The 20,029-nt window shown below is 44.2% G+C and overlaps 1 protein-coding gene across 1 annotated transcript in view; it reads right to left on the bottom strand.

Annotated features, from left to right (window-relative positions):
- Nucleotides 1-13,699, bottom strand: part of LOC309400789 (septin-7-like) — a 309,583-nt gene extending 295,884 nt beyond the window's left edge. The window contains exon 1 of the mRNA XM_081969451.1: nucleotides 13,603-13,699. Within this exon, the coding sequence (XP_081825577.1) occupies nucleotides 13,603-13,612 (10 nt within the window). The 5' untranslated portion in view covers nucleotides 13,613-13,699. The remainder of the gene's footprint in view (nucleotides 1-13,602) is intronic.
- Between the last annotated feature and the right edge of the window lie 6,330 nt (nucleotides 13,700-20,029).

The following is a 20,029-nucleotide window of genomic DNA, read 5'->3' as shown; positions in this document are numbered from 1 at the left end:
TCTCTCTCAGTTGTTCTCTTTCCAACCTTCTTCTCGACTCTCCCAACAGTCGTGCAGTTATGTCAGACAATGTTAGTTCATTTCGGGTTAGGACTTCAAGAGAAGACACAAAAACATCATAACTCTCATTCAGTGATGACAGAATGATGTAGACTTGATGTAACTCTGAGAAAATAAGTTATTCTTTATGTAGCTCCTGAAAAACTCCTTTCATAAAGTTTAAATGAGCTAACATATCTCCACCTTTCAGAAGACATGCCCTAAACAGTTTGCGGGTAAGATGTATATGTGCACCTACAATGTCACGGACATAAATCTTCTCCAAATTCTCCCAACATCTTGCAGCAGAATTTTCCCCACAAATATGAACTAATTGTTGGTCAGTCAGTGTTAGACCAATTATACACAACGCTCGTTCGTTGCATTGTTGAAACTCTGCTATCTTCATGGCATCATCCTCGTCATCTGGATCCCAAGAAGTTACGTCCGATGGATTCTGTACAGCATCCCATACTCCCTCTTTACGCAGGAGTAGGCTGCATTTCATAGACCAGGAAACATAGTTTGTCCCATCCAACCGGGTTATTACTGATAGACTTGCTGATGGGGTGTGTGCCATCTTCTCCATGATAGTAACAATCACAAACTAAACAGCTGTCTGTATACAGTATTGCATATCGACACCAACTCTCCTTTAGCTACGTCTGGTACAACCTGGGCCCATAAGCAGTGTTAGGTAAGCTCCCCGTTAGGAGAGCGAGTGTGCAGAGAAGCGTAATGAGAGTGGTGTGGAAGAACATGCACAAACCAGCATACAGGGACACCGAATAGTAAAAGTAATAGTATTTTACTTATGTGGAAAATAGAGGTATTCAGAGTTCAATTTACACAGGGTTCAGTCAGTCAGTTATCAATGTTCTCAGTTAAGGCGTGATCCATCAAAGACAGTCCAGTATCATATAATCAGTTCAGCACAGAAAGTCGCTAACAGTAGCAAAACTCACAGTAACTCACGAAACATCTACAAGCAGTATCCACCGATCAGCATCAAACAGAGAGCTAACAGTCATTCTGGCTCCATCTTATGGCTGCTTGAGGTAACAGCAACCAATCCCATCACAGCAGTACTTAAAGAAACAGTACTACTCTCATGGCTTATATATTGCTGACCCAACCGTTAGCTTACATTCCTAACACTACCTACCTACTCTCTCTCTCCCTACCTACCTACTGTATTTCTCTCTCTCTCCCTCTATCTACCTACCTACTTTTTAAAAAAGTTTGCCTCTTCAAAACCTTGGTGCGTCTTATACTCCGAAAAATATGGTAGATTTAGGAAAGATAATGGTAAAAAGTAGCTGGACACAGACCAAGGACAAGCTGTGGAGATGGGAGTCATAGCTGGAGCATTGAAAAGTTCTTTGTCATAAACAGGATGGACTGTAAGATTAACTTGGAATGTAAATGGGGCAAATTCCACACAAAAGGAATGTTGGTCTTACCTGACACGTTGCTTCTCTGTGCGCAGCGGGAGAATCCCAGCATGGGTTAACTTCTGCCTATCTGCCCAGAGACTGAGTTAAGACCTTTTGGCCATGCCTCCTCTGCTCGACTGAGCCCAGTTTTTTGATGAAGGCATAGACCTCCAGTAGAGATGTAATCGTTGACAGTGTTGGGCTTCCCTGGACTCTGAAGCAGGACGGTCGGCAGGGTGGCTTTGGATTCTCCCACAGCACACAGAGAAGCAACGTGTCAGGTAAGACCAATGTTCCTTCTCCAGTGCGCTGCTTGGAGAATCAAGCATGGGACATACCCAAGCTTAATGTCTCATGGGTGGGGAACAGTCTGGTCCAGGGTCCCTAAGGTTGAATGAATCCTTTGCAGCACTCTCCTTCCGAACGATGCCTCGGCTGAGGTGAACACGTCCAGCTTGTAGTGCTTAATAAAGGGCAATGAGGAGCACCATGTCACCGCCCTGCAAATGTCCTCAATTGTGACCTGTGTTGCCCATGCGGCCATAGTGGCTGCACTCCTGATTGAGTGGGCCATTATATGTCTAGGTAATGGTCTAGCCTGAAGTTCATAGGCCTTGGCTATGCATGCCTTCAACCACCGGCCCACAGTGGATGGAGTCACCTTCCTGCCCTTGGCTGCCAGCTGGAAAGAGATGAACAGGGACTCTGTCTTCCAAAAGGAAGCTGTCCTTTTGATATACCTGCGGAGGGCCCTCCTGAACCCAGACTGTGCCATTTTTTCTCCAGAGGGTGATCAGGCCTCAGGCAGAAATCTGGCAGAATGATCTCCTGGGCTCTATGGAACCAGGAGTTTACTTTAGGGAGGAAGGAGGGATCCAGCTGCAAAACAACTCTGTCCGGATGGAAGATGCAGAGATCCTGGCAGACGGATAGAGCTGCCAATGCCAATATCCTCCTGGCTGAAGTAATGGCCACCGGGGCATACCGGTCATAACCCACCACTGGCCAGGTGACCTTGAATGTCAAGAGCCGAAGACTGGTTGTCCTCAACGGCTCGAATGGTGTAGAAGTGAGGGCTTGTAGCACTATAGAAAGTCCCAGGTGGGGTACCGATGTACCACAGGGGGTTGCAGGTTGGCTGCCCCTTTGAGGAAACTGCACATCCTCAGATATTGAGTGAGAGAGTGCAGGTCCTTACAAGATAATACTGTGGATAGAGCAGCCACCTGCCTGCAGAGGGTGTTGGGGGTCAGCCCCTTGTCCAGCCCCTCCTGCAAGAAGTCCAGGATCTATGGGACTGATGCTGAGGTAGGGTTGAGTTGTCCCCTGGAGCACCATTTGCAAAATGCCACCCAGGTCGCATTATATATCCGGTTAGTGGATGGCCTTCTGGAGGCCTGAATAGTCTGTATCACCTTCCCGGAGAATCTGTCCCTCCTCAGGATGTCCCTCTCAAGTGCCAGGCGGTTTAACTGTAGCCACTGAGGCTCCAGATGGAGCAGTGCCCCCAGCTGAGAGAGATCCTGTCGTCGGGTGTCCTCCAGGGATGGATACCGAGAGGCTGACCAGATCTGCATACCAAGGGCGTCTGGGCCAATGGGGAGTGACAAGAAGAATCTCCTCCCTCTCTGCTAACACCTTTCTGATGACCCTCAGAATGAGGGGAAGGGGAGGAAAGGCGTACAATAGCCCCTGGGGCCAAGGGCTGTGGAGAGTGTTGACTGCTTCTGCCCCCGGCACTGCAAATCTTGAGAAGAAACTCGGCAGCTGAGTGTTCTCCGGATGAGCAAACAAGTCCACTGTTGGATGGACAAACTTCTCGGACAGGTACTCAGCCAGTCTGCCTGTACATTTGTGTCCCCTGATATATGTTCTGCCCTGATGGAGAGGATATGCATCTCCGCCCAGAGCCCCAATCTCTCCGCCTCGTGCATGAGAGACCTGGAGAGGGTGCCCACCTGGCGGTTGATGTGGGCCTTGGTGGCCACATTGTCCGTTAGGAGCAGGATGTGGTGGCGGGTTACTAGCCCCTGAAAATGACAGAGGACTAGGTGTGCTGCCTGGAACTCCAACCAGTTTATGTTGTTTGTTAGCTCTGTCAGGCTTCATCGTCCCTGAGTTACCTGAGACTGGGCGTAGGCGCCCCAGCCAAAGAGGCTGGCATCGGAAGTTATTGTGATCCGGCTGGGTTCTCTGAACAGACACCCCTTCTGTACTGCATGGGACGTCCACCAATGAAGGGAGTGAAGCACTTTCAGTGAACCTTCTGTGGGATGGGTGGATGGGTACATGGAGGTAGGCCTCCTTGATATCTACAGATGTTAGCATCTCTCCTTGTCGGATGCATCCCAGGATGGATTTTAGGGATTGCATTTTTAAGTGTTTGTATGCCAAATGGATGTTGATCTTTTTTAGGTCTACAATAGCTCTCCACCCCCCACCCCCCCACCTCACCCCAAGCTCTTTGGGACTAGGAAGAGGATAGAATAAAAGCCTAGTCCCTCCTGCCCTGATGGAACCGGCTTGATAGCGAGAATATCCAATAGATCCATGATGGTGAACCTATGGCATGTGTACCACAGGTGGCACACAGAGCCCTCTCTGCAGGCATGTCAGCCTTCGCCCCAGCCCAGCTCCACTGTGCATGCGCGCATGCCTCCTTCTGGCCAGCTGGTCTTCAGGTCTCTGCCACGAATGCACAAGGGGTGGGGTAAGCTCTTAATGGACATTTGGACACAATGTGGTGGATATTTTGTTGGGGAGCACCACAGTCACACTGAGGGGTAAAGACAAGACCCCACTTAAACAATGAGCCCTGGCAGACATCACGTTGGGTTCCGATCCTGTTCGGAGTTGACCAATGCTGGCGAGGAAGATCAAAACCTGGCACCTTTTGTGTAGCGTCATCTACGTAACTGCTTGTATCTGGGTGTTCAGCAGCCCATTTGGCTTTCTACTGTGTGTTGACGTCAAAGTTGTTAGACAGCTGTTGAGCAAGTGCCAGAGAGGGCTTCCTGGATTTAAGCCTGCCAATTGATAGATGAGGAAGATCAGTGAGCACAGGAAGAAGTGGGTTTCTCATAATTTCGTTGTACTCCTTCAATAAGGCTTCCTGCCTTCATAGGGCTGGTGGTGCAATGTGGCTCAAGACAGGGAGCCAGCAAGTAGGAGTAGATTTTATGCAATCACTTATGATCCTCATTGTATTATTTAGTCTACCATCGATCTTGCTGGTGTGGCAGCTATTAAGCCAAACAGGGGTGCAGTATTCAGCTGTGGAGTAGACCAACCCTATTGGTGAGATTCTGAGAGTAGAGGCTGAGGCTCCCCATCCTGAGCCTCTTAGTTTCTGAAGTAAATTGTTCCTGGTATTGATTTTAGCAGACATGTTCTCTAGGTGTTTCTTATAGGAGAGGGTCCGATCCAAAGTTACTCTGAAGTATTTGGAGTGGGGATCATAAGGGAGTAGGTTGTTATTCAGGTAAGCCGTTGGGGTTGCATTGGTGAGTTTGTTGTTGAGATGGAAACAGGTAGTCACCGTTTTGCTGACACTGGGTATGAGTCTGCAGTCAGCAAAGAATTTACCCAGGGACTTCAGGTCCTCAGAGAGGAGGCAGTCCAATACTTCCCTAGCAGTGCAAGATAAAAATTGGAAGTATTGGACTGCCTCCTCTCTGAGGACCTGAAGTCTCTGGGTAAAAGAAATTGAAAGCTAATATATATACAGAATAAATTAAGAACATGAAAATGCTAATAAGGATGCTCAAGAATTAAAGCAGGCTCAATTTTAAACTGAATGAGTGACAGTTCCCAGACTAATGCAGAAATCAGAATGAAATATCCTTCCAAAATTACACTACTCCAAACTGGAAGACAGTTGACATTGAAATGTGCCAAACAACTTTAGAGAATGCACATTTAAGTATAAAGTAAAATAATATTCACTCATATTCCTTTAGAGTTAACTGATGTAGTACAAATTATTTCCTAAATTTATTTCATACAATAACATAATAGAGCTCTTACTGTGCAAATCTATATACATTCTATCAAGTCCTTTAAATCCTATTTTCATCTCTATCAAAAACTAACCCTTGGTTACTTGCCAATGAAGGAGAATATTTGTAGCTCAGGGTTGTTTACTTGAAAGCATTTGTAATCTGGAGTACAGGTACTCCTCAACATATGACCACAATTGAGCCCAAAATGTCTGTTGTTAAGTGAGACATTTGTTAAGTATATTTTGCCCCATTTTATGACATTTCTTGCCTTAGTTGTTAAGTGAATCACTACAGTTGTTAAGTTAGTAACACAGTTGTTAAGTGAATCTGGTTTCCTCATTGACTTTGCTTGCCAGAAGTTTGCAAAAAGGGACCACATGACCCCGGGACACTGGAACCATCATAAATATGAGTCAGTTGCCAAGTGTCTGAATTTTGATCACATGACCTCAGACACGCTACAGCAGTTGTAAGTGTGAAAAATGGTCACAAGTCAACTTTTTCAATGTCGTTGTAAGGAAGGAGGGAAGACAGGCCCTGAATCTTGGTTCAGACTTTGGTTCATTATAACAATGCAAAGACTGGTCAAGGAAAAAGATAGTTGCAGACAGTTGCAGGGTGGGATCAATGAGGCATGACATTTATATTTTTATCTGTATGTTCAGACAGACCATGAGGGGTGTATCCTGTTATCTGTCTAGGACAGGGGATAGTCCCGTATTTGTCTAGCAGATGTTAAATGTTCCTTAACATATTTTTATTCTCGGCTTTTTTCTGTACTTTTCCATTTCTCCTTTTATCAATTTAGCAAATGTATGCCTACGTATATGCTTACGTCAAAATGACTATATAAGATTGTTGTTTGAGACTGTTCGGGGTTCAAACCCCTTTATGCTGTTTGAGCTGTTTGAACCTGCGCAATAAACTTTCTTGCATTGCAAAGAGCTGGTCTTTGAGTCCTCAATTTCCACAACAACATGGCACCATCCAGATGGGACTCTTAGACGAGGCAAAATTTCGCTGAGGGCAGGTTTCACCCTTCGAATCCAGGGGAGGCCACTCCCGACTTCTACGGCGCCGTGGGGAAAATTTCTCTCCAGGAAGACCCAGGGGCCTCCCGTGGGATCGACGGTGCTGGAAAACCTAGTCCAAGAACCCTTGAATGCAAGAAAGAAGGTCTGACCTCTTTTCCTGGCCAGGACGTGTGTGAAGACTTTTCAGGCGAGTATATGTTAACTTTGTGAAGTACCTATCTCATTTGAAGATAGAAGAGGGGGACTGATCACCCCCCTGGAGTCGGGGCGTCGACCCTAAAGAGCTCCGTGTTAGGTTGTGTGGGTGGTTGTCACCGCAGTCCCCGCTAGTGGTCGTGGTTTTTCCAAGACTACGGGTCGGTGGTTGTGCTGTTAGAGATGGGTGGGTCATCGAGCATTCCCAACACACCGTTGGAATGCATGTTGAAAAGGTTCGAGTCCTGTGTTAATTACACCCATTATGCAACGCCCTATCCTGGAATTTCTAAAGAGAGATTAAGATATTTGTGTGAGAAACATTGGCCCCACCTGGGGGTGGGGTGGTCAACTCAGGGATTTTTCAGAGAGCAAGTTATAATCAGTTGTGGCTTTTGATTCACCAATATGAGGAGAAATATCCCAATCAATTTCCCTATATAGATCAGTGGCGTACCACTGTGGTAGAGAGGGCGGATGAGCTCTTACAATGTCAGGCGGAAATGGTGTGGTTATGCATTGCCAGACAGAAGGGAAATAAGTGTAAAACATCTAAAAAGAATTGTAACAATTGTTGTAATGAAAGCATAGCAAAACTTCAGAAAACAGAGAAAAATGTAGTTAGTGAAAAGAAGAGGATGTGGTGAGGCCCCCGCCGTACGCGTCACCCCCACCGTTGTTGGCACAACAACCTCAAGTTGCTGCGGCAGCAGGGGGGGGTCACCAGCAGTGCGCAGGAAGCAGAAACTTGCAGATGTTATGCCAAAAACAGAAATTACTGAGGGGAAGTCTGTGAGTGAAGACGAAGAGGGAGGGGGTCAGGAGAAATGGAGGAATTTGTGGGAGTAAAAACAAGATTTGTTATACTTTGTTCCCAGACAAGAAGGAGATGTGGTTTTACAATATGTGGATGATGTGTTGGTGACAGGACAATGTGAGGATACTTGTTGGGAGAATACCAAAAGGTTGTTGGATTTGTTATTAGATTGTGGTTATAGAGTATCCAGACTGAAAGCGCAGTTGGTAAAAGAGAAAGTGAGATATTTAGGATATGATATTGAACAAGGACGCAGATCGCTAGGACCAGAACGAAAAGAAGCAATTTTAACAATAGCAGAACCCAAAAACAGAAGACAACTTAGGGGATTTCTTGACTTAGCAAGTTTTTGTAGAATTTGGATTCCTAACTTTGCGCTGATAGCAGCACCTCTATATACATCTACTAAAGGAGCAAATGTAGATCCTTTCCTTTGGGAAAACAGAACAGAAAAATGCTTTTAGAAATATTAAAATAGCTCTTACTTCTGCACCTGCTTTAGCGTTGCCTAATTTGAGGAAACCTTTTAATTTGTATGTGGATACCAGCAAAAATATGGCTCTAGGAGTACTCACTCAGAAACTTGGAAGGTGGCAACAACCTGTTGCCTACCTATCCAAACAATTGGATGGAGTGGCCAAAGGATGGCCGCACTGCCTGAAGGTTTTGGCGGCAATTGCTGAGTTGTTACAGGATTGTAACAAACTAACATTTTCTTGTCCTATCAATGTGCACACCCCACATTCAGTACAGTCAGTATTAGATAATAAGGGACATTTATGGATTAGTAACCAGAGATTGACTAAGTATCAAGCCATGTTGATCGAGAATCCTCAAGTACAGTTGATAGTTTCCAATAGACTGAATCCAGCTACATTGTTGCCCACAGAAACTAAAAAGGAACATGATTGTTTGCAAATATTAGAGACAGTGTATTCAACTCGTCCCGATTTATCTGATATCCCTTTGACAAATGCAAATCTTTATTGGTATACAGATGGCTCTAGTTACATGCATGAGGGGAAACGTGTGGCCGGATATGCGATTGTGGATGATGAAGGTGTTGTAGAAAGTGGACCGATAGGAGGGAAGTGGAGTGCTCAGGTGGCAGAATTGTGGGCATTAACAAGAGCTTTAGAAAGAGCAGAGAAAGAGACTTTGAATGTGTGGACTGATAGCAAGTACGCTTTCCTGACCTTACATGCTCATGGAGCAGTTTATAAGGAAAGAGGTTTTCGAGATTCTGCATGGAAGTATGTCCAACATGGACATTTGATTAGTCGCCTCATCGATGCAGTACATAAACCTGCGAAGGTTTCTGTTATGCATTGTAAAGGCCACCAGAGGGGGGACGATAGGATAGCCCAGGAAAATTGACTAGCAGATTTAGAAGCCAGAGAAGCAGCCAAACGAGCGGGCCCTACCCCTGATTTAGCAATTCATGTGGCAATGGATTTAGGAGTGATTCCACCAGAAATAAAGCCAACATATACTCAACAGGAGTGTATTAAGGCCACTCATGATTTACATGCTAGTATAAAAGAAGGTTGGTATGTGATGCCAGATAAAAGAATATATGTGCCGACGTCAGTAGCATGGACATTGGTCCAGCTATCACATGAAACTACTCATATGGGGAAAACTGCCTTAGAAACCGCCCTGAGTAGGGATTATTTCATTAATGGACTGGCTGGAATAGCAGCGAGAGTTGTGGCCAAGTGTATTATATGTGCTAAGGTAAATCCTAGGCAGGGACCACTCTTGCCCCCTGGAACCATCCCGGTGTCATATTTCCCAATGGATTATTTAATGATTGATTTTACAGACATGCCAAGGTGTGGCCCTTATAAAGCAATGTTGGTTATGGTTGATATGTATACCGGATGGCCAGAGGCTTTTCCCACCAAAACAAAACAAGCTAGAGAAGTGGCTAGACTGCTCCTTAAAGAGATAATCCCTAGGTTCGGACTTCCATCCCATATCTCATCAGATAATGGGCCTGAGTTTGTCCATCACATTAACCAGGCGGTGGCTAACGCAGTGGGGATCAAGTGGAGGTTCCATAGTGCGAATCACCCTCAATCGGGAGCGATGTCTGAAAGAATGAACAGAACCCTTAAAGAAAGGATCATTAAAATCTGTGCGGAATGTCATTTGAAATGGCCTGATGCCCTTCCATTGGCTTCGTATGCTGTTAGGTGTTCTCCCCAACGCCAACATAAACTGTCACCTTATGAGTTAATGTTTGGGCGTCCACCTACATTGTTGAGAAGAAACTTGGCGGGGTGGCCTGATTTGGGACATAAGGGGGGTGTTTGGAATATGGAAATGGTGCAAGAATTAAACAAGCAAGTTGAGAAACTCCGAAATTATGTTCAAGAACAAAACCCCCACAACTAGTAACAAAATGTTACCCATTTAAGCCGGGAGATAATGTGTGGGTAAAACATTGGAAGAAGGAACAATTGGAAGGGAGATGGAAAGGGCCATATGTGGTCATAATGGTGTCACCCTTGGCAGTGAAAATAGCAGAATCCAAGGCCTGGATTCATTGGATGAGGGTTAAAGCTGCTGATGTGGGGTGGAACGTGTCAGTGGACCACAAAACCCTACGAAACTGACATTCAAACGTATTTAAATCATATGTATTATGTATGTAAATAGGTTAAGTGTACCCAGGTTGTGCTAAGAAGGCGGAAGAAGAGGACCTAGCCCTGCGGGACCACACCCGGAAGCTGGTTCCCAAGCACGGCTGAAGATTGGTATGGATTGATGTTTGAAGATTGGGTTTAGGGACGGTGGATAGCAATAGTAGGATCACTAACGCTAGTGTTGCTTTATCACTATCGGGAGTGGTTTTGTGGCATCCCAAAACCTAATGATCCTTTGATTAGTTTGTCTCCATTATCAACACCAGTGCCTGAAACCCAATAGTTGGTGACGAGGATTGAGTTTCTGGAAGAAAGAAGCAACCCCTGCTAAGTCACACCTGGAAGCTGACTTTCGACGCATGGGTGAAGAGTGGATAAGTAACACATAGATAGCAAATATATCTTAACACCCCTAAACCTCATATCTATACCTATATCATAACCAAATAGGATAAGTTTGTATGTGTTGGTTTTGTAATTGTAAGTGTGGGTGTTGTTGCTGTGCGCATTGTATTGATTGTATTGCTTGCTCATATTGTAAGATTGAATGTGACCTGAAGGTTATAGAGGATGTATTATCACTATATATAGGCCATAAGATAGATAACACATCTTATTGTACACTTAAATCTTGCCCTACCATAAACCAAGTTATTCAGAGGTATCAGAAGGAGGTGAGCATACCGGAAGATGAATTTCATTTGTGCTATCGGTTGGTTGGGGGTAAGTGTTTTATTTACAAGGGTGTTAGGTAATTCTGTGTGCGTGCAGAATCTAGGACAATGGAGTAGGCCTGAGGAGCGTCCAGGTATTGTCCAGTCTTATGTAATAGGCAATGGACAATGCCAGGGCTATCCACCTCTTGCTTTTACACCAGACTGCTGGAATGGAATTTTACCACATCCTTGTCAAGCCCCCATGCATTTGACCAAATAGTTAAGGAAGCCTGTCTAGCCCAGAAATACACAAATCATCTCCTTTGTAAGTACGTAGGCTACGTGCTCCGGAAGGGAATGTGTAGCTATGCTTCATACAGGGAAGAGAGACCCCCCCATTATGCTAGACTGTGGGGATCCAATATTTTGGGGATGGGAACGAGTTACTCATATCAATCAGTTGAAACCTGGATGGAAGGGGACATGCACCTTACAACATAGCCACACAGATTTAGGACCTATGAGAAGGAAAATGAGAAAGAAAAGAAGGAAACAGCGGAGTGTTGGAGAGAAGTGGCCACTGGGGGAAGGTCCTTGTACTCAATGTTTGAAAGATGGAGCCCTATACGCTCGGTTGGAGAAACCAAAAGCATGTACCAGGTTTGATTTAACCACTTGTGCTCGATCCGGAAGAAGAGGTCTAGATATATACAAAGGATGTAATGGGACAGAAGGGGTATTATGTTATCAAGATTGCAATGGCTCATTGGATCACTGTCCACCCCCTCGTCAAACACCCACCAATACACAAGTACGGAGACTTTCCCCACAAACACAAAATAAATAAATAAATAAATAAATAAAACACGTGCACCAAAATCTCATGTTACATCAAGAGAAGCACCTAGACGGACACCTCACTCCACCGAGGCCCCTGACACCTGTTCTCCGTGTATTACAAAGGCACAAGTAGGGAGAACCATTCTTAACACTTTAGTCCACCACACACAATCACCTAGAAACTGTAAGCCTCAGCTTGTCAATTGCATACATAACCAATGGACATCTCCAGGTAATGCCACAAAAAACCTGAATATTTTAATAGAACATATCTAGGTTACCTGAACTCATCCCGGACGGCTGATGAATGGGTAGCTCCTAAAGACATGTATTGGATATGTGGAAAACTAGCTTATGAACAACTCCCTTTTAATTGGTCAGGTTCGTGTGTCTTAGGTTGGATAAAACCATCCTTCTTTTTGTTACCAATTCAATCAAAACAAATATTAGGAGTCCCCTTATATGAACAAGTAGGATTGAGAGCAAAGAGGGAAGTGCAAACTGTGTTCACAGACTTCCCTTGTAAAGAATATTCTGCTTATGATAAGGAGGATGAGAAATGGACTAGTGAACGCATAGTGTGTACATATGGAAGAGCAACATGGGCAGAAGATGGATCATGGGGGTACCGCACCCCTATATACATGTTAAATAGAATCATTCGGTTACAGGCAGTTCTGGATCTGGCAGGGGTGAGAATAGACAAAGCACTTAATGTTTTGTCGGAAGCCACTGACAAGATAAGAACTGCTGTGTATCAGAATAGATTGGCCCTAGACTATCTCTTGGCTAAAGAAGGAGGGGTGTGTGGAAAGTTTAATTTGTCCAACTGCTGCCTCCAAATCGATGAAACAGGGAAGGTGGTAAAACAGCTGACTACAGAAATTAGACAACTTACACATAATCCCACTCAAATATGGCGAGGATTTAATCTGAAGGAGGTGTTTGGGGGATGGTTTCCCAAGCTTCCAGGATTACAGGCCATAGTTGCTTTGATTGGGTTGATTGCAGCGGGATGTGTGATACTTCCTTGTGTATTGCCAATTTTTGTTCGAACCATCTCTAATAGTCTGTCTTTATTAGCAGAAAGAAAGGCAACTGCTCAGGTGATGGCTGTGCTAGAATATGAGAACTTAAGACCTACAACAGAGTTGGAAGAATATGTGACTCTTCTGGAAAACTCAGATGAGTCACAAAGGAGGGATTAAGGAAGGAGGGAAGACAGGCCCTGAATCTTGGTTCAGACTTTGGTTCATTATAACAATGCAAAGACTGGTCAAGGAAAAAGATAGTTGCAGACAGTTGCAGGGTGGGATCAATGAGGCATGACATTTATATTTTTATCTGTATGTTCAGACAGACCATGAGGGGTGTATCCGGTTATCTGTCTAGGACAGGGGATAGTCCCGTATTTGTCTAGCAGATGTTAAATGTTCCTTAACGTATTTTTATTCTCGGCTTTTTTCTGTACTTTTCCATTTCTCCTTTTATCAATTTAGCAAATGTATGCCTACGTATATGCTTACGTCAAAATGACTATATAAGATTGTTGTTTGAGACTGTTCGGGGTTCAAACCCCTTTATGCTGTTTGAGCTGTTTGAACCTGCGCAATAAACTTTCTTGCATTGCAAAGAGCTGGTCTTTGAGTCCTCAATTTCCACAACAGTTGTAACTTTGAACGTTCGCTGAATGAATATTTGTACGTCAGGGACTACCTGTACTAATGACAAAGAACTCTTGTATAACACTCCTGCAGAGCACATATTGTTACATAACTACACCACCCATCTTTCAGGGTACATGTTTAATGTCAGAAAGCATAGCTAGTTAATCAAGCTGCCATCAGAAACTGAATGTCTTTTGTTATTTGCTAATTAAAACAGGGGTGATAACTGATAATAATAATTTGAAGGATGAAAAAGTGTAACTCACCTACTACCATTAGAGTGAATTCAAACCCTCTCTTGACAGATTTTCTATAAACTTGATTGGGGAGGTTTGCAAACCCCACATATCCTTCAAGATTCTTCTGTTGCTGAGATAAAAACATGTGAAGTTAGGATATTTCTGTTTTAATATAATTACGTTCTGCTATTTATATTTTTTTAAAGAACCATACTCTGTAACTATGAAAAAGACTATTTTCTTTAGCACCTCATAATTCAAATACATAAACTTGTCTCTTGCAAAAACTTTCAGTCAGCCTCATTATTTTTTAACATTTGGATATTCAGTGTTAGGGCATATCTTGTTCTTGATAAATAAATGCTATCTGATTCCAAATGCAATAAAGGCTTAGAATATAGTTCCTAATAAAAAGCCTAAGTTCAGATAGCACAACGGCTATCATCTGGAGCAGGAACAGGCTACAAACTTCTGTTAAGTCATCCTGAAGTGTTCTAGGATTGGAAAGTACTATCACTTCTCACTAGTGGTATTATGAACCAATACATGTTTCTCAATATCCCGCTACCTTCAACATCTTTATTAATTTTATTAACAATATGTACACTCCCCTGCTCCATTTTCTTAGAGAAAGTTATGCTGTTTGACTACAAGAAAAATTGAGTAATTCTTTTTTAAGAAACAGCTAACTTTAAAAAAGACATGTGCATGTCGTGCAACAGATGCATAGAGAAAAACAGTTTGCTAGATATGCCAAGGGTACTTACGGCTACTTTGTAAACAACATATTTCCATCATTTCACATGTCCATAAGTAGACAAGATGCAGCCAAAGGTTACAAGAAGCGAAGAATTCCAGTAGTTTCGTAACACCAGTCAGGTTCAGTTTTCATCAAAAAAAGAAAGGAAAAAGTTACTTACATTTGTACAATGAAGATTGTATACACACACACACACACACCTACAATAAATAAGCAGTTAAAACCAGAACAAACATTTAAAGCAAACCAAAATATTAAAATCCATCATAGGCATCACAAAACAGTGTGAATGTTACTGACTGCCTAAAGCAGCAGAAAAGCAGCCAGGAAGAAAAAAATTATTTAGATATGGTGCTAGTACCAAAAGACATGATCAAAATATAATAAAAAGGCACATATTATTAAAAAACATTCCATAAAATTGAAACCCAGATAAATGTGCCACAGGTATTCACTTTTATAATGCTTTGAGTACCCATTTTTCACTATTATTCTCCAGAAGAGAATACAATAATACAATAGTAGAGTTGGAAGGGACCTTGGAGGTCTTCTAGTCCAACCCCCTGCCTAGGCAGGAAACCCTATACCGTTTCAGACAGATGGCTATCCAACATCTTCTTAAAGACTTCCAGTGTTGGGGCATTCACAACTTCTGGAGGCAAGCTGTTCCACTGATTAATTGTTCTAACTGTCAGGAAATTTCTCCTCAGTTCTAAGTTGCTTCTCTTCTTAGATATACAGTATACATGTCCTCCTTTCCCGAGGAAAGGCAGTCTAGTGAGATTTCTGTACACTGGTGTTCATCAATAAAGAAACCTCTTTGACCCTTACTTGGAGCTATTCTGGTTTATTGCACCTGAGCTTAAACTCGCCAGACACTGCTCCTAGGAAGGAGACAACCATGGAGATGGCAATGGACCCACAGCTGTGCCTCCCCAGAAGATGGTGGAGACTTTACTTCAACACCAATATGAGATGGAAGCAGAAATGTAGAATGTGTGGGCGGCAGTTCTTCAATTGGTTCAACAAGGCCAGAATGCCCAGCCAACAGCAGTTCCACCAGCTCCAGTAGCACAACCAGTCTTATTGTCCCAAAGGTACTACACAAAGGTAGATATTATAAATCCTTCCATTCCTCACAAATCAGTTAGAACTGAAGAAGCTTCTTAGATGAGAAGCAAAATGTTTTCAAAGGAAAAAATCAAGAAAGTCCAGTTGCCTTTTGGAAAAAGCACCTTTGGAACAACCACGATCTGGATGATTGAGAATCTCCATAGACATACAACCAGTCTTGTTGCATTTTCATGGTAGATTACCAGAGAGGGTTGAAGAGGAAGCTGACAAAATGAGAACTTTCATTGCTCAGTGTAAGTTGTTTATTGGAACCTCAGCTGCAGAATCTCCTACAGACTGTGCTAGGGTATCCTTTTGTTGAAGGATCTGCAACCAAATGGGCACTGCTGGTCATAGAGAGCAATGACCCTGTCATGGATAATTGTCAGAAGTTCATGGAGAGATTCAGAGCATATTTTGAAGACCCGATCTGAGCTGTCATGGCCAGTCATGAGATTGGGCGGCTTAAGCAAGGCAGCAGAAGATTGGGACTCTACATGGTTGTTTTAAATTGTTGGCTGCAGATGTTGATTAGAATGATTTAGCCTTAAATGAGCAGTTCAGGTAAAGGTTGCACAATGACATTCAGAGTAAGCTGGTGAGGCAAGGAGTCCAACAGAACGTAGAAGAGTTAATCCAGCACTGCGTGCTCATACATGCCCGTTTGAAAGAACTACAGTAGGAAACGGGCAACTGTACAAGCCCAGTCCCAGATCAAGTTTCATGAGGCTCACTCCCTTTGCACCTATCAGGCACAAGAAACCATGAGCCAGGATAGAGTTACAAAGCACTGCAAGTTTATTCCATGCAGCCTATATGACAATCTGTTCTACTAATGGTCAAGGCATATTGGCGGCAGATAAAAATCAAGAGACTTCAAAGGGGGCTGGACTTAGCTCTCTTTCAGGGGCGTAATGACTCCAGTCTGATTTGATTTGACCCCACTTTCGGGCTCAACTTGGTTATCTCCTACATCACCCTCCCCTCCAATTCCCCCCCCCTCCTCCATGGGCTCCTCTGAGCTGCACTCCCTCTCCTCCATAGTGTTCTAAAAGTCTGAGTTCTCATGGGAACTTGGCAAGGGCAGGAGGGAACCAGTCTCAAAGGAATTTTCCTTCCCCACTTCTGAAGCAGCTGGCGAGCCAGGAGATGGAAAGTGACAAGATTGATGTGATGGAGAACCTTGAATGGTCCTACAAATGTCTAGATTCTTCGAATGTCTTCAAGATGTTAAGAACTTTGTCCCCCTACTGTTATGGGCAGCCCCTCCTATCAGTAGGCATCTGCAGCCTTCTTATAAGACTGCTTTGCTTGGTCGAGCTGCTGCTTCAATAGGGCTTGGGCAACGAGTTGCTCCTGTAAGAAGTCAACTTCCCCTGGGACAGTTGAGTCCAGTGCGGGGTGGTCTGGCTACACTTTTGGGTGTGTGCCATACATAGCTTGAAAGGGTGTCACTGAAGTCAATGAGTGGAGTGAGTTGTTATAAGAAAATTTTGCAAGGGGCAATAACAATGATCAGTTTTATTGGCTATAGGTGCAATAACAGCTCAAATACTGTTGGGAAGAGCTTGTTAGTTTTCTTTGCCTCACTGTTCGTAGCTCAGTGATGGGCTGTAGACACGTTGACTTTGACCTGCAGGAGCTGGAATAGTGCCTTCCAAAATCCAGATTGGAACTGTGCACTTCCATCTGAAATAAATGTTGAGACCATGCCGTGGTAGTGAAAGCAGTGGTCTAGAAAAAGCTGGGCTGTATGTTTGGCACCATCTTGGTGAAAAGATATACCACCACCAAAATGGCAGTGAAGCCTTGGACAGGGGGTAAATCAGTAATGAAGTCCAGAAAGAGTGTATGCCGTGTGTGTGTGTGTGTGTGTGTGTGTGTGTGTGTGTGTGTGTGTGTTGGGAGTGGCTGCAAGAGTCCTGACAGCTTTTGATGGAGGGGTTTGGCCAGTGGTGGGTTATGACCGGTATGCCCCGGTATGGGCGTACCAGTGCCTGCTGGGAGCACTGGGTACTGTTCTGGTATGGTGCTCCAGAGGGCCCACCCGCCCGCCCGTGCTCCTTACCGGTATTTGAGCTCTTTGGGGCTTCCGCACATGCGCATGGACCGTAGGTCACCTGCGCAACGCTCCGCCGAGCAGCTGCAGCATCGCGGAGTGTCGCAGGTGGTAAGTACGCAAGCGCGTGCTGCACACATTCATGTGCTGGACGCTGGGCCCCGTTGCACTGTACCGGTTGCCAATGGGATCTGGAACCCGTTGACTAGGTTTGACCCTCCTGCATGTGTGGCAAGCGGCCATGTATTTCTTAATGCCTGCTGTCATCTTAGGCCACCAAAAGTCTCTCAAGGGTCTGTGTAGAGTTTTGAAGGCACCCCCATCTCCCACTGTCTTCTTGTTGTAGCAAAGCTGCAACACCTCTTCCCTGTGGGGAGAGTACTAGTCTGCCCTTGTGCTTTAAAGCTCCTCCCTCTATTGCAGATGGGGCTACAATACCTGCTGGGGCTTCCTTAAGGTTATCCATCTAGGTCCCAGAGAAGTGGTTTAATCATTGCTGAGCTTTTATCCTGGTGATTAAGTCCTGGTGTGGTTTGGTAGCCTCCAGCCTCCCATAGTGTGGTCGGTGTTGTTGAGGCTAGAAATGCGATGGCTGTAAAGTTGTTGCTGGTTCTGGAGTCTGGTGAACCTGAGAGTATTCTGTTTTGCGAGACAGAACATCTGGCATCAGGTTCTTTGAGCCTGGAATGTACTGAATGTAAAAATCAAAGAATGAGAAGAATTGGCTCAATCTGATTTGTCTGGATTGAAGTGCCTTAGTCTGTTGCGAGGTGCATAGATTCTTATGTTCTGTGTTGACTTCTATGGGAAAATGTGTGCTTTCCAGAAAGTGTCTCCAGTGTTGGAATGAGGATTTAACGGCCATTAGCTCTTTATTAAAATGCCATCATTCCACTCTGGGGCAGTCAAAGCTCAGGACAAGACAGTGCTGTGCTGCCCCACTCACCCACATGTTTAGAGAGAGCTTTATTTCGTCACACACCCCCCCCAAGTTTGGTTTCAGGTGTCAGCTCTCTCACAGCTGCTAGATTAGAACAGCAATTTGGCTTGAGACCAAGTAGATAACAAAGACATGAGAATACGGCAAACTCAAAACAGTCTCGGAAATACAGGCTTTGCCTGGGTAGTTTCAAAAGAGAAGCCAAAATACAATTTCAGGTTTGGAGCCTTCCATTAGGTTTGTCAGCCAGTCCAATGGTCAGAGTTTCAGAGTATACAAGTAGAATTCACAGGAACAGCCAAGGACAGGAGTTCAGAGGTTCGTTACCAAGCGAAGCCAGCCACGAACAAGACCCAGACTAAACTTCCAGCCAATGGACAATTAGTCCATCAAACTATCCACGACCCACATATGTTGCTTGTTCTGCTGGCAGTTCAGAGTCAGTAATTCCTGACATGCCAGGAATGACATCATTCTCCCTTGAGGCCTCTGAGGAAGAAGTAGAGGAGTCGTTGTCTACAGGAGACATCACAAGCGCAGGGCAAGAGGCTGTTTCCTCGCTCCCTTTCTTGTAGAACAGCAGCTCTGATGGCAACATCTGAAGCGTCTGTTTGAACCACAACTCTCTTTGAGGGATCTGGATGCTGAAGGAGGGGCTGGCGGGCAAAAAGCTGCTTTAACTCTTCAAATGCTGTCTGGTGTGTAGAAGTCCAAGCAAATTTAACTCTTTTCTTTGTCAGCTGGGTAAGGGGTTTGACTTTGTGAGCAAAGCTGGGCATAAACCTTCTGTAGAAGTTAGCGAACCCCAGGAAGCAATGGACATCTTTGGCTGTGCACAGGGCTTCCCAGTCTAGCAATGCCTAGACGTTGCAGGGGTCCATCTGGATGCCATTTGTGGAATTACGGTACCCCAAAAAGTCTAGCTGCTGCAGATCCAAGGCGCATTTTTCTGACTTGGCAAAGAGATGGCTGTCTATCAGTCTAGTAAGAAGTGTATTTACATGGTCTGTGCTGAAATTCATCCCAAGAGTAAAATAAAAATTTGTTCCAGATAAAGAACTATGAATTTATCAATGAGATCAGACAAAACATGTTTCATAAATCTGGAAAATATGGCCCCAGCATTACATCATCCAAAAGAAAGTACTGTGTATTCAAATTTGCCATATCTGGTGTCAAAGGCAGTTAGGTATTTGTGGCTCTCTTTGATTCTAATGACATTGTAAGCATTGTTGAGGTCTAGTCTCATAAGAATGCATGCATTTTGCAGTCTATCCAATAGCTCTGGAATCAAAAGCAGTGGGGAGTGGTTCCTGACTGTTAGTAAGGCTTGGACGTTCTGTAAACTCTTTCTCTTTTAATATAGATTGGTTTAATGTCCACCTTAAGTTGTTCTTTGTTTCTCTCCAAATCGGCTTTATTGGGTTGGCCCAAATATTGGGTTCTATCTCAATCTCAAGTATGTTAATTCTTTATTCAGAGGACATCCATATCAAATTAATTCTAGACCATGATTTGTGTCTACCCTGTTTCCCTGAAAATAAGATTTCCCCAGATAATAAGCCCAACCGGGCTTTTGAGC

The sequence above is a fragment of the Natrix helvetica genome (genome assembly GCF_964273705.1).
Source record: "Natrix helvetica genome assembly, chromosome: W".
NCBI classification, from domain to species: domain Eukaryota; kingdom Metazoa; phylum Chordata; class Lepidosauria; order Squamata; family Natricidae; genus Natrix; species Natrix helvetica.
This window is presented reverse-complemented; position numbering and strand designations above follow the sequence as displayed.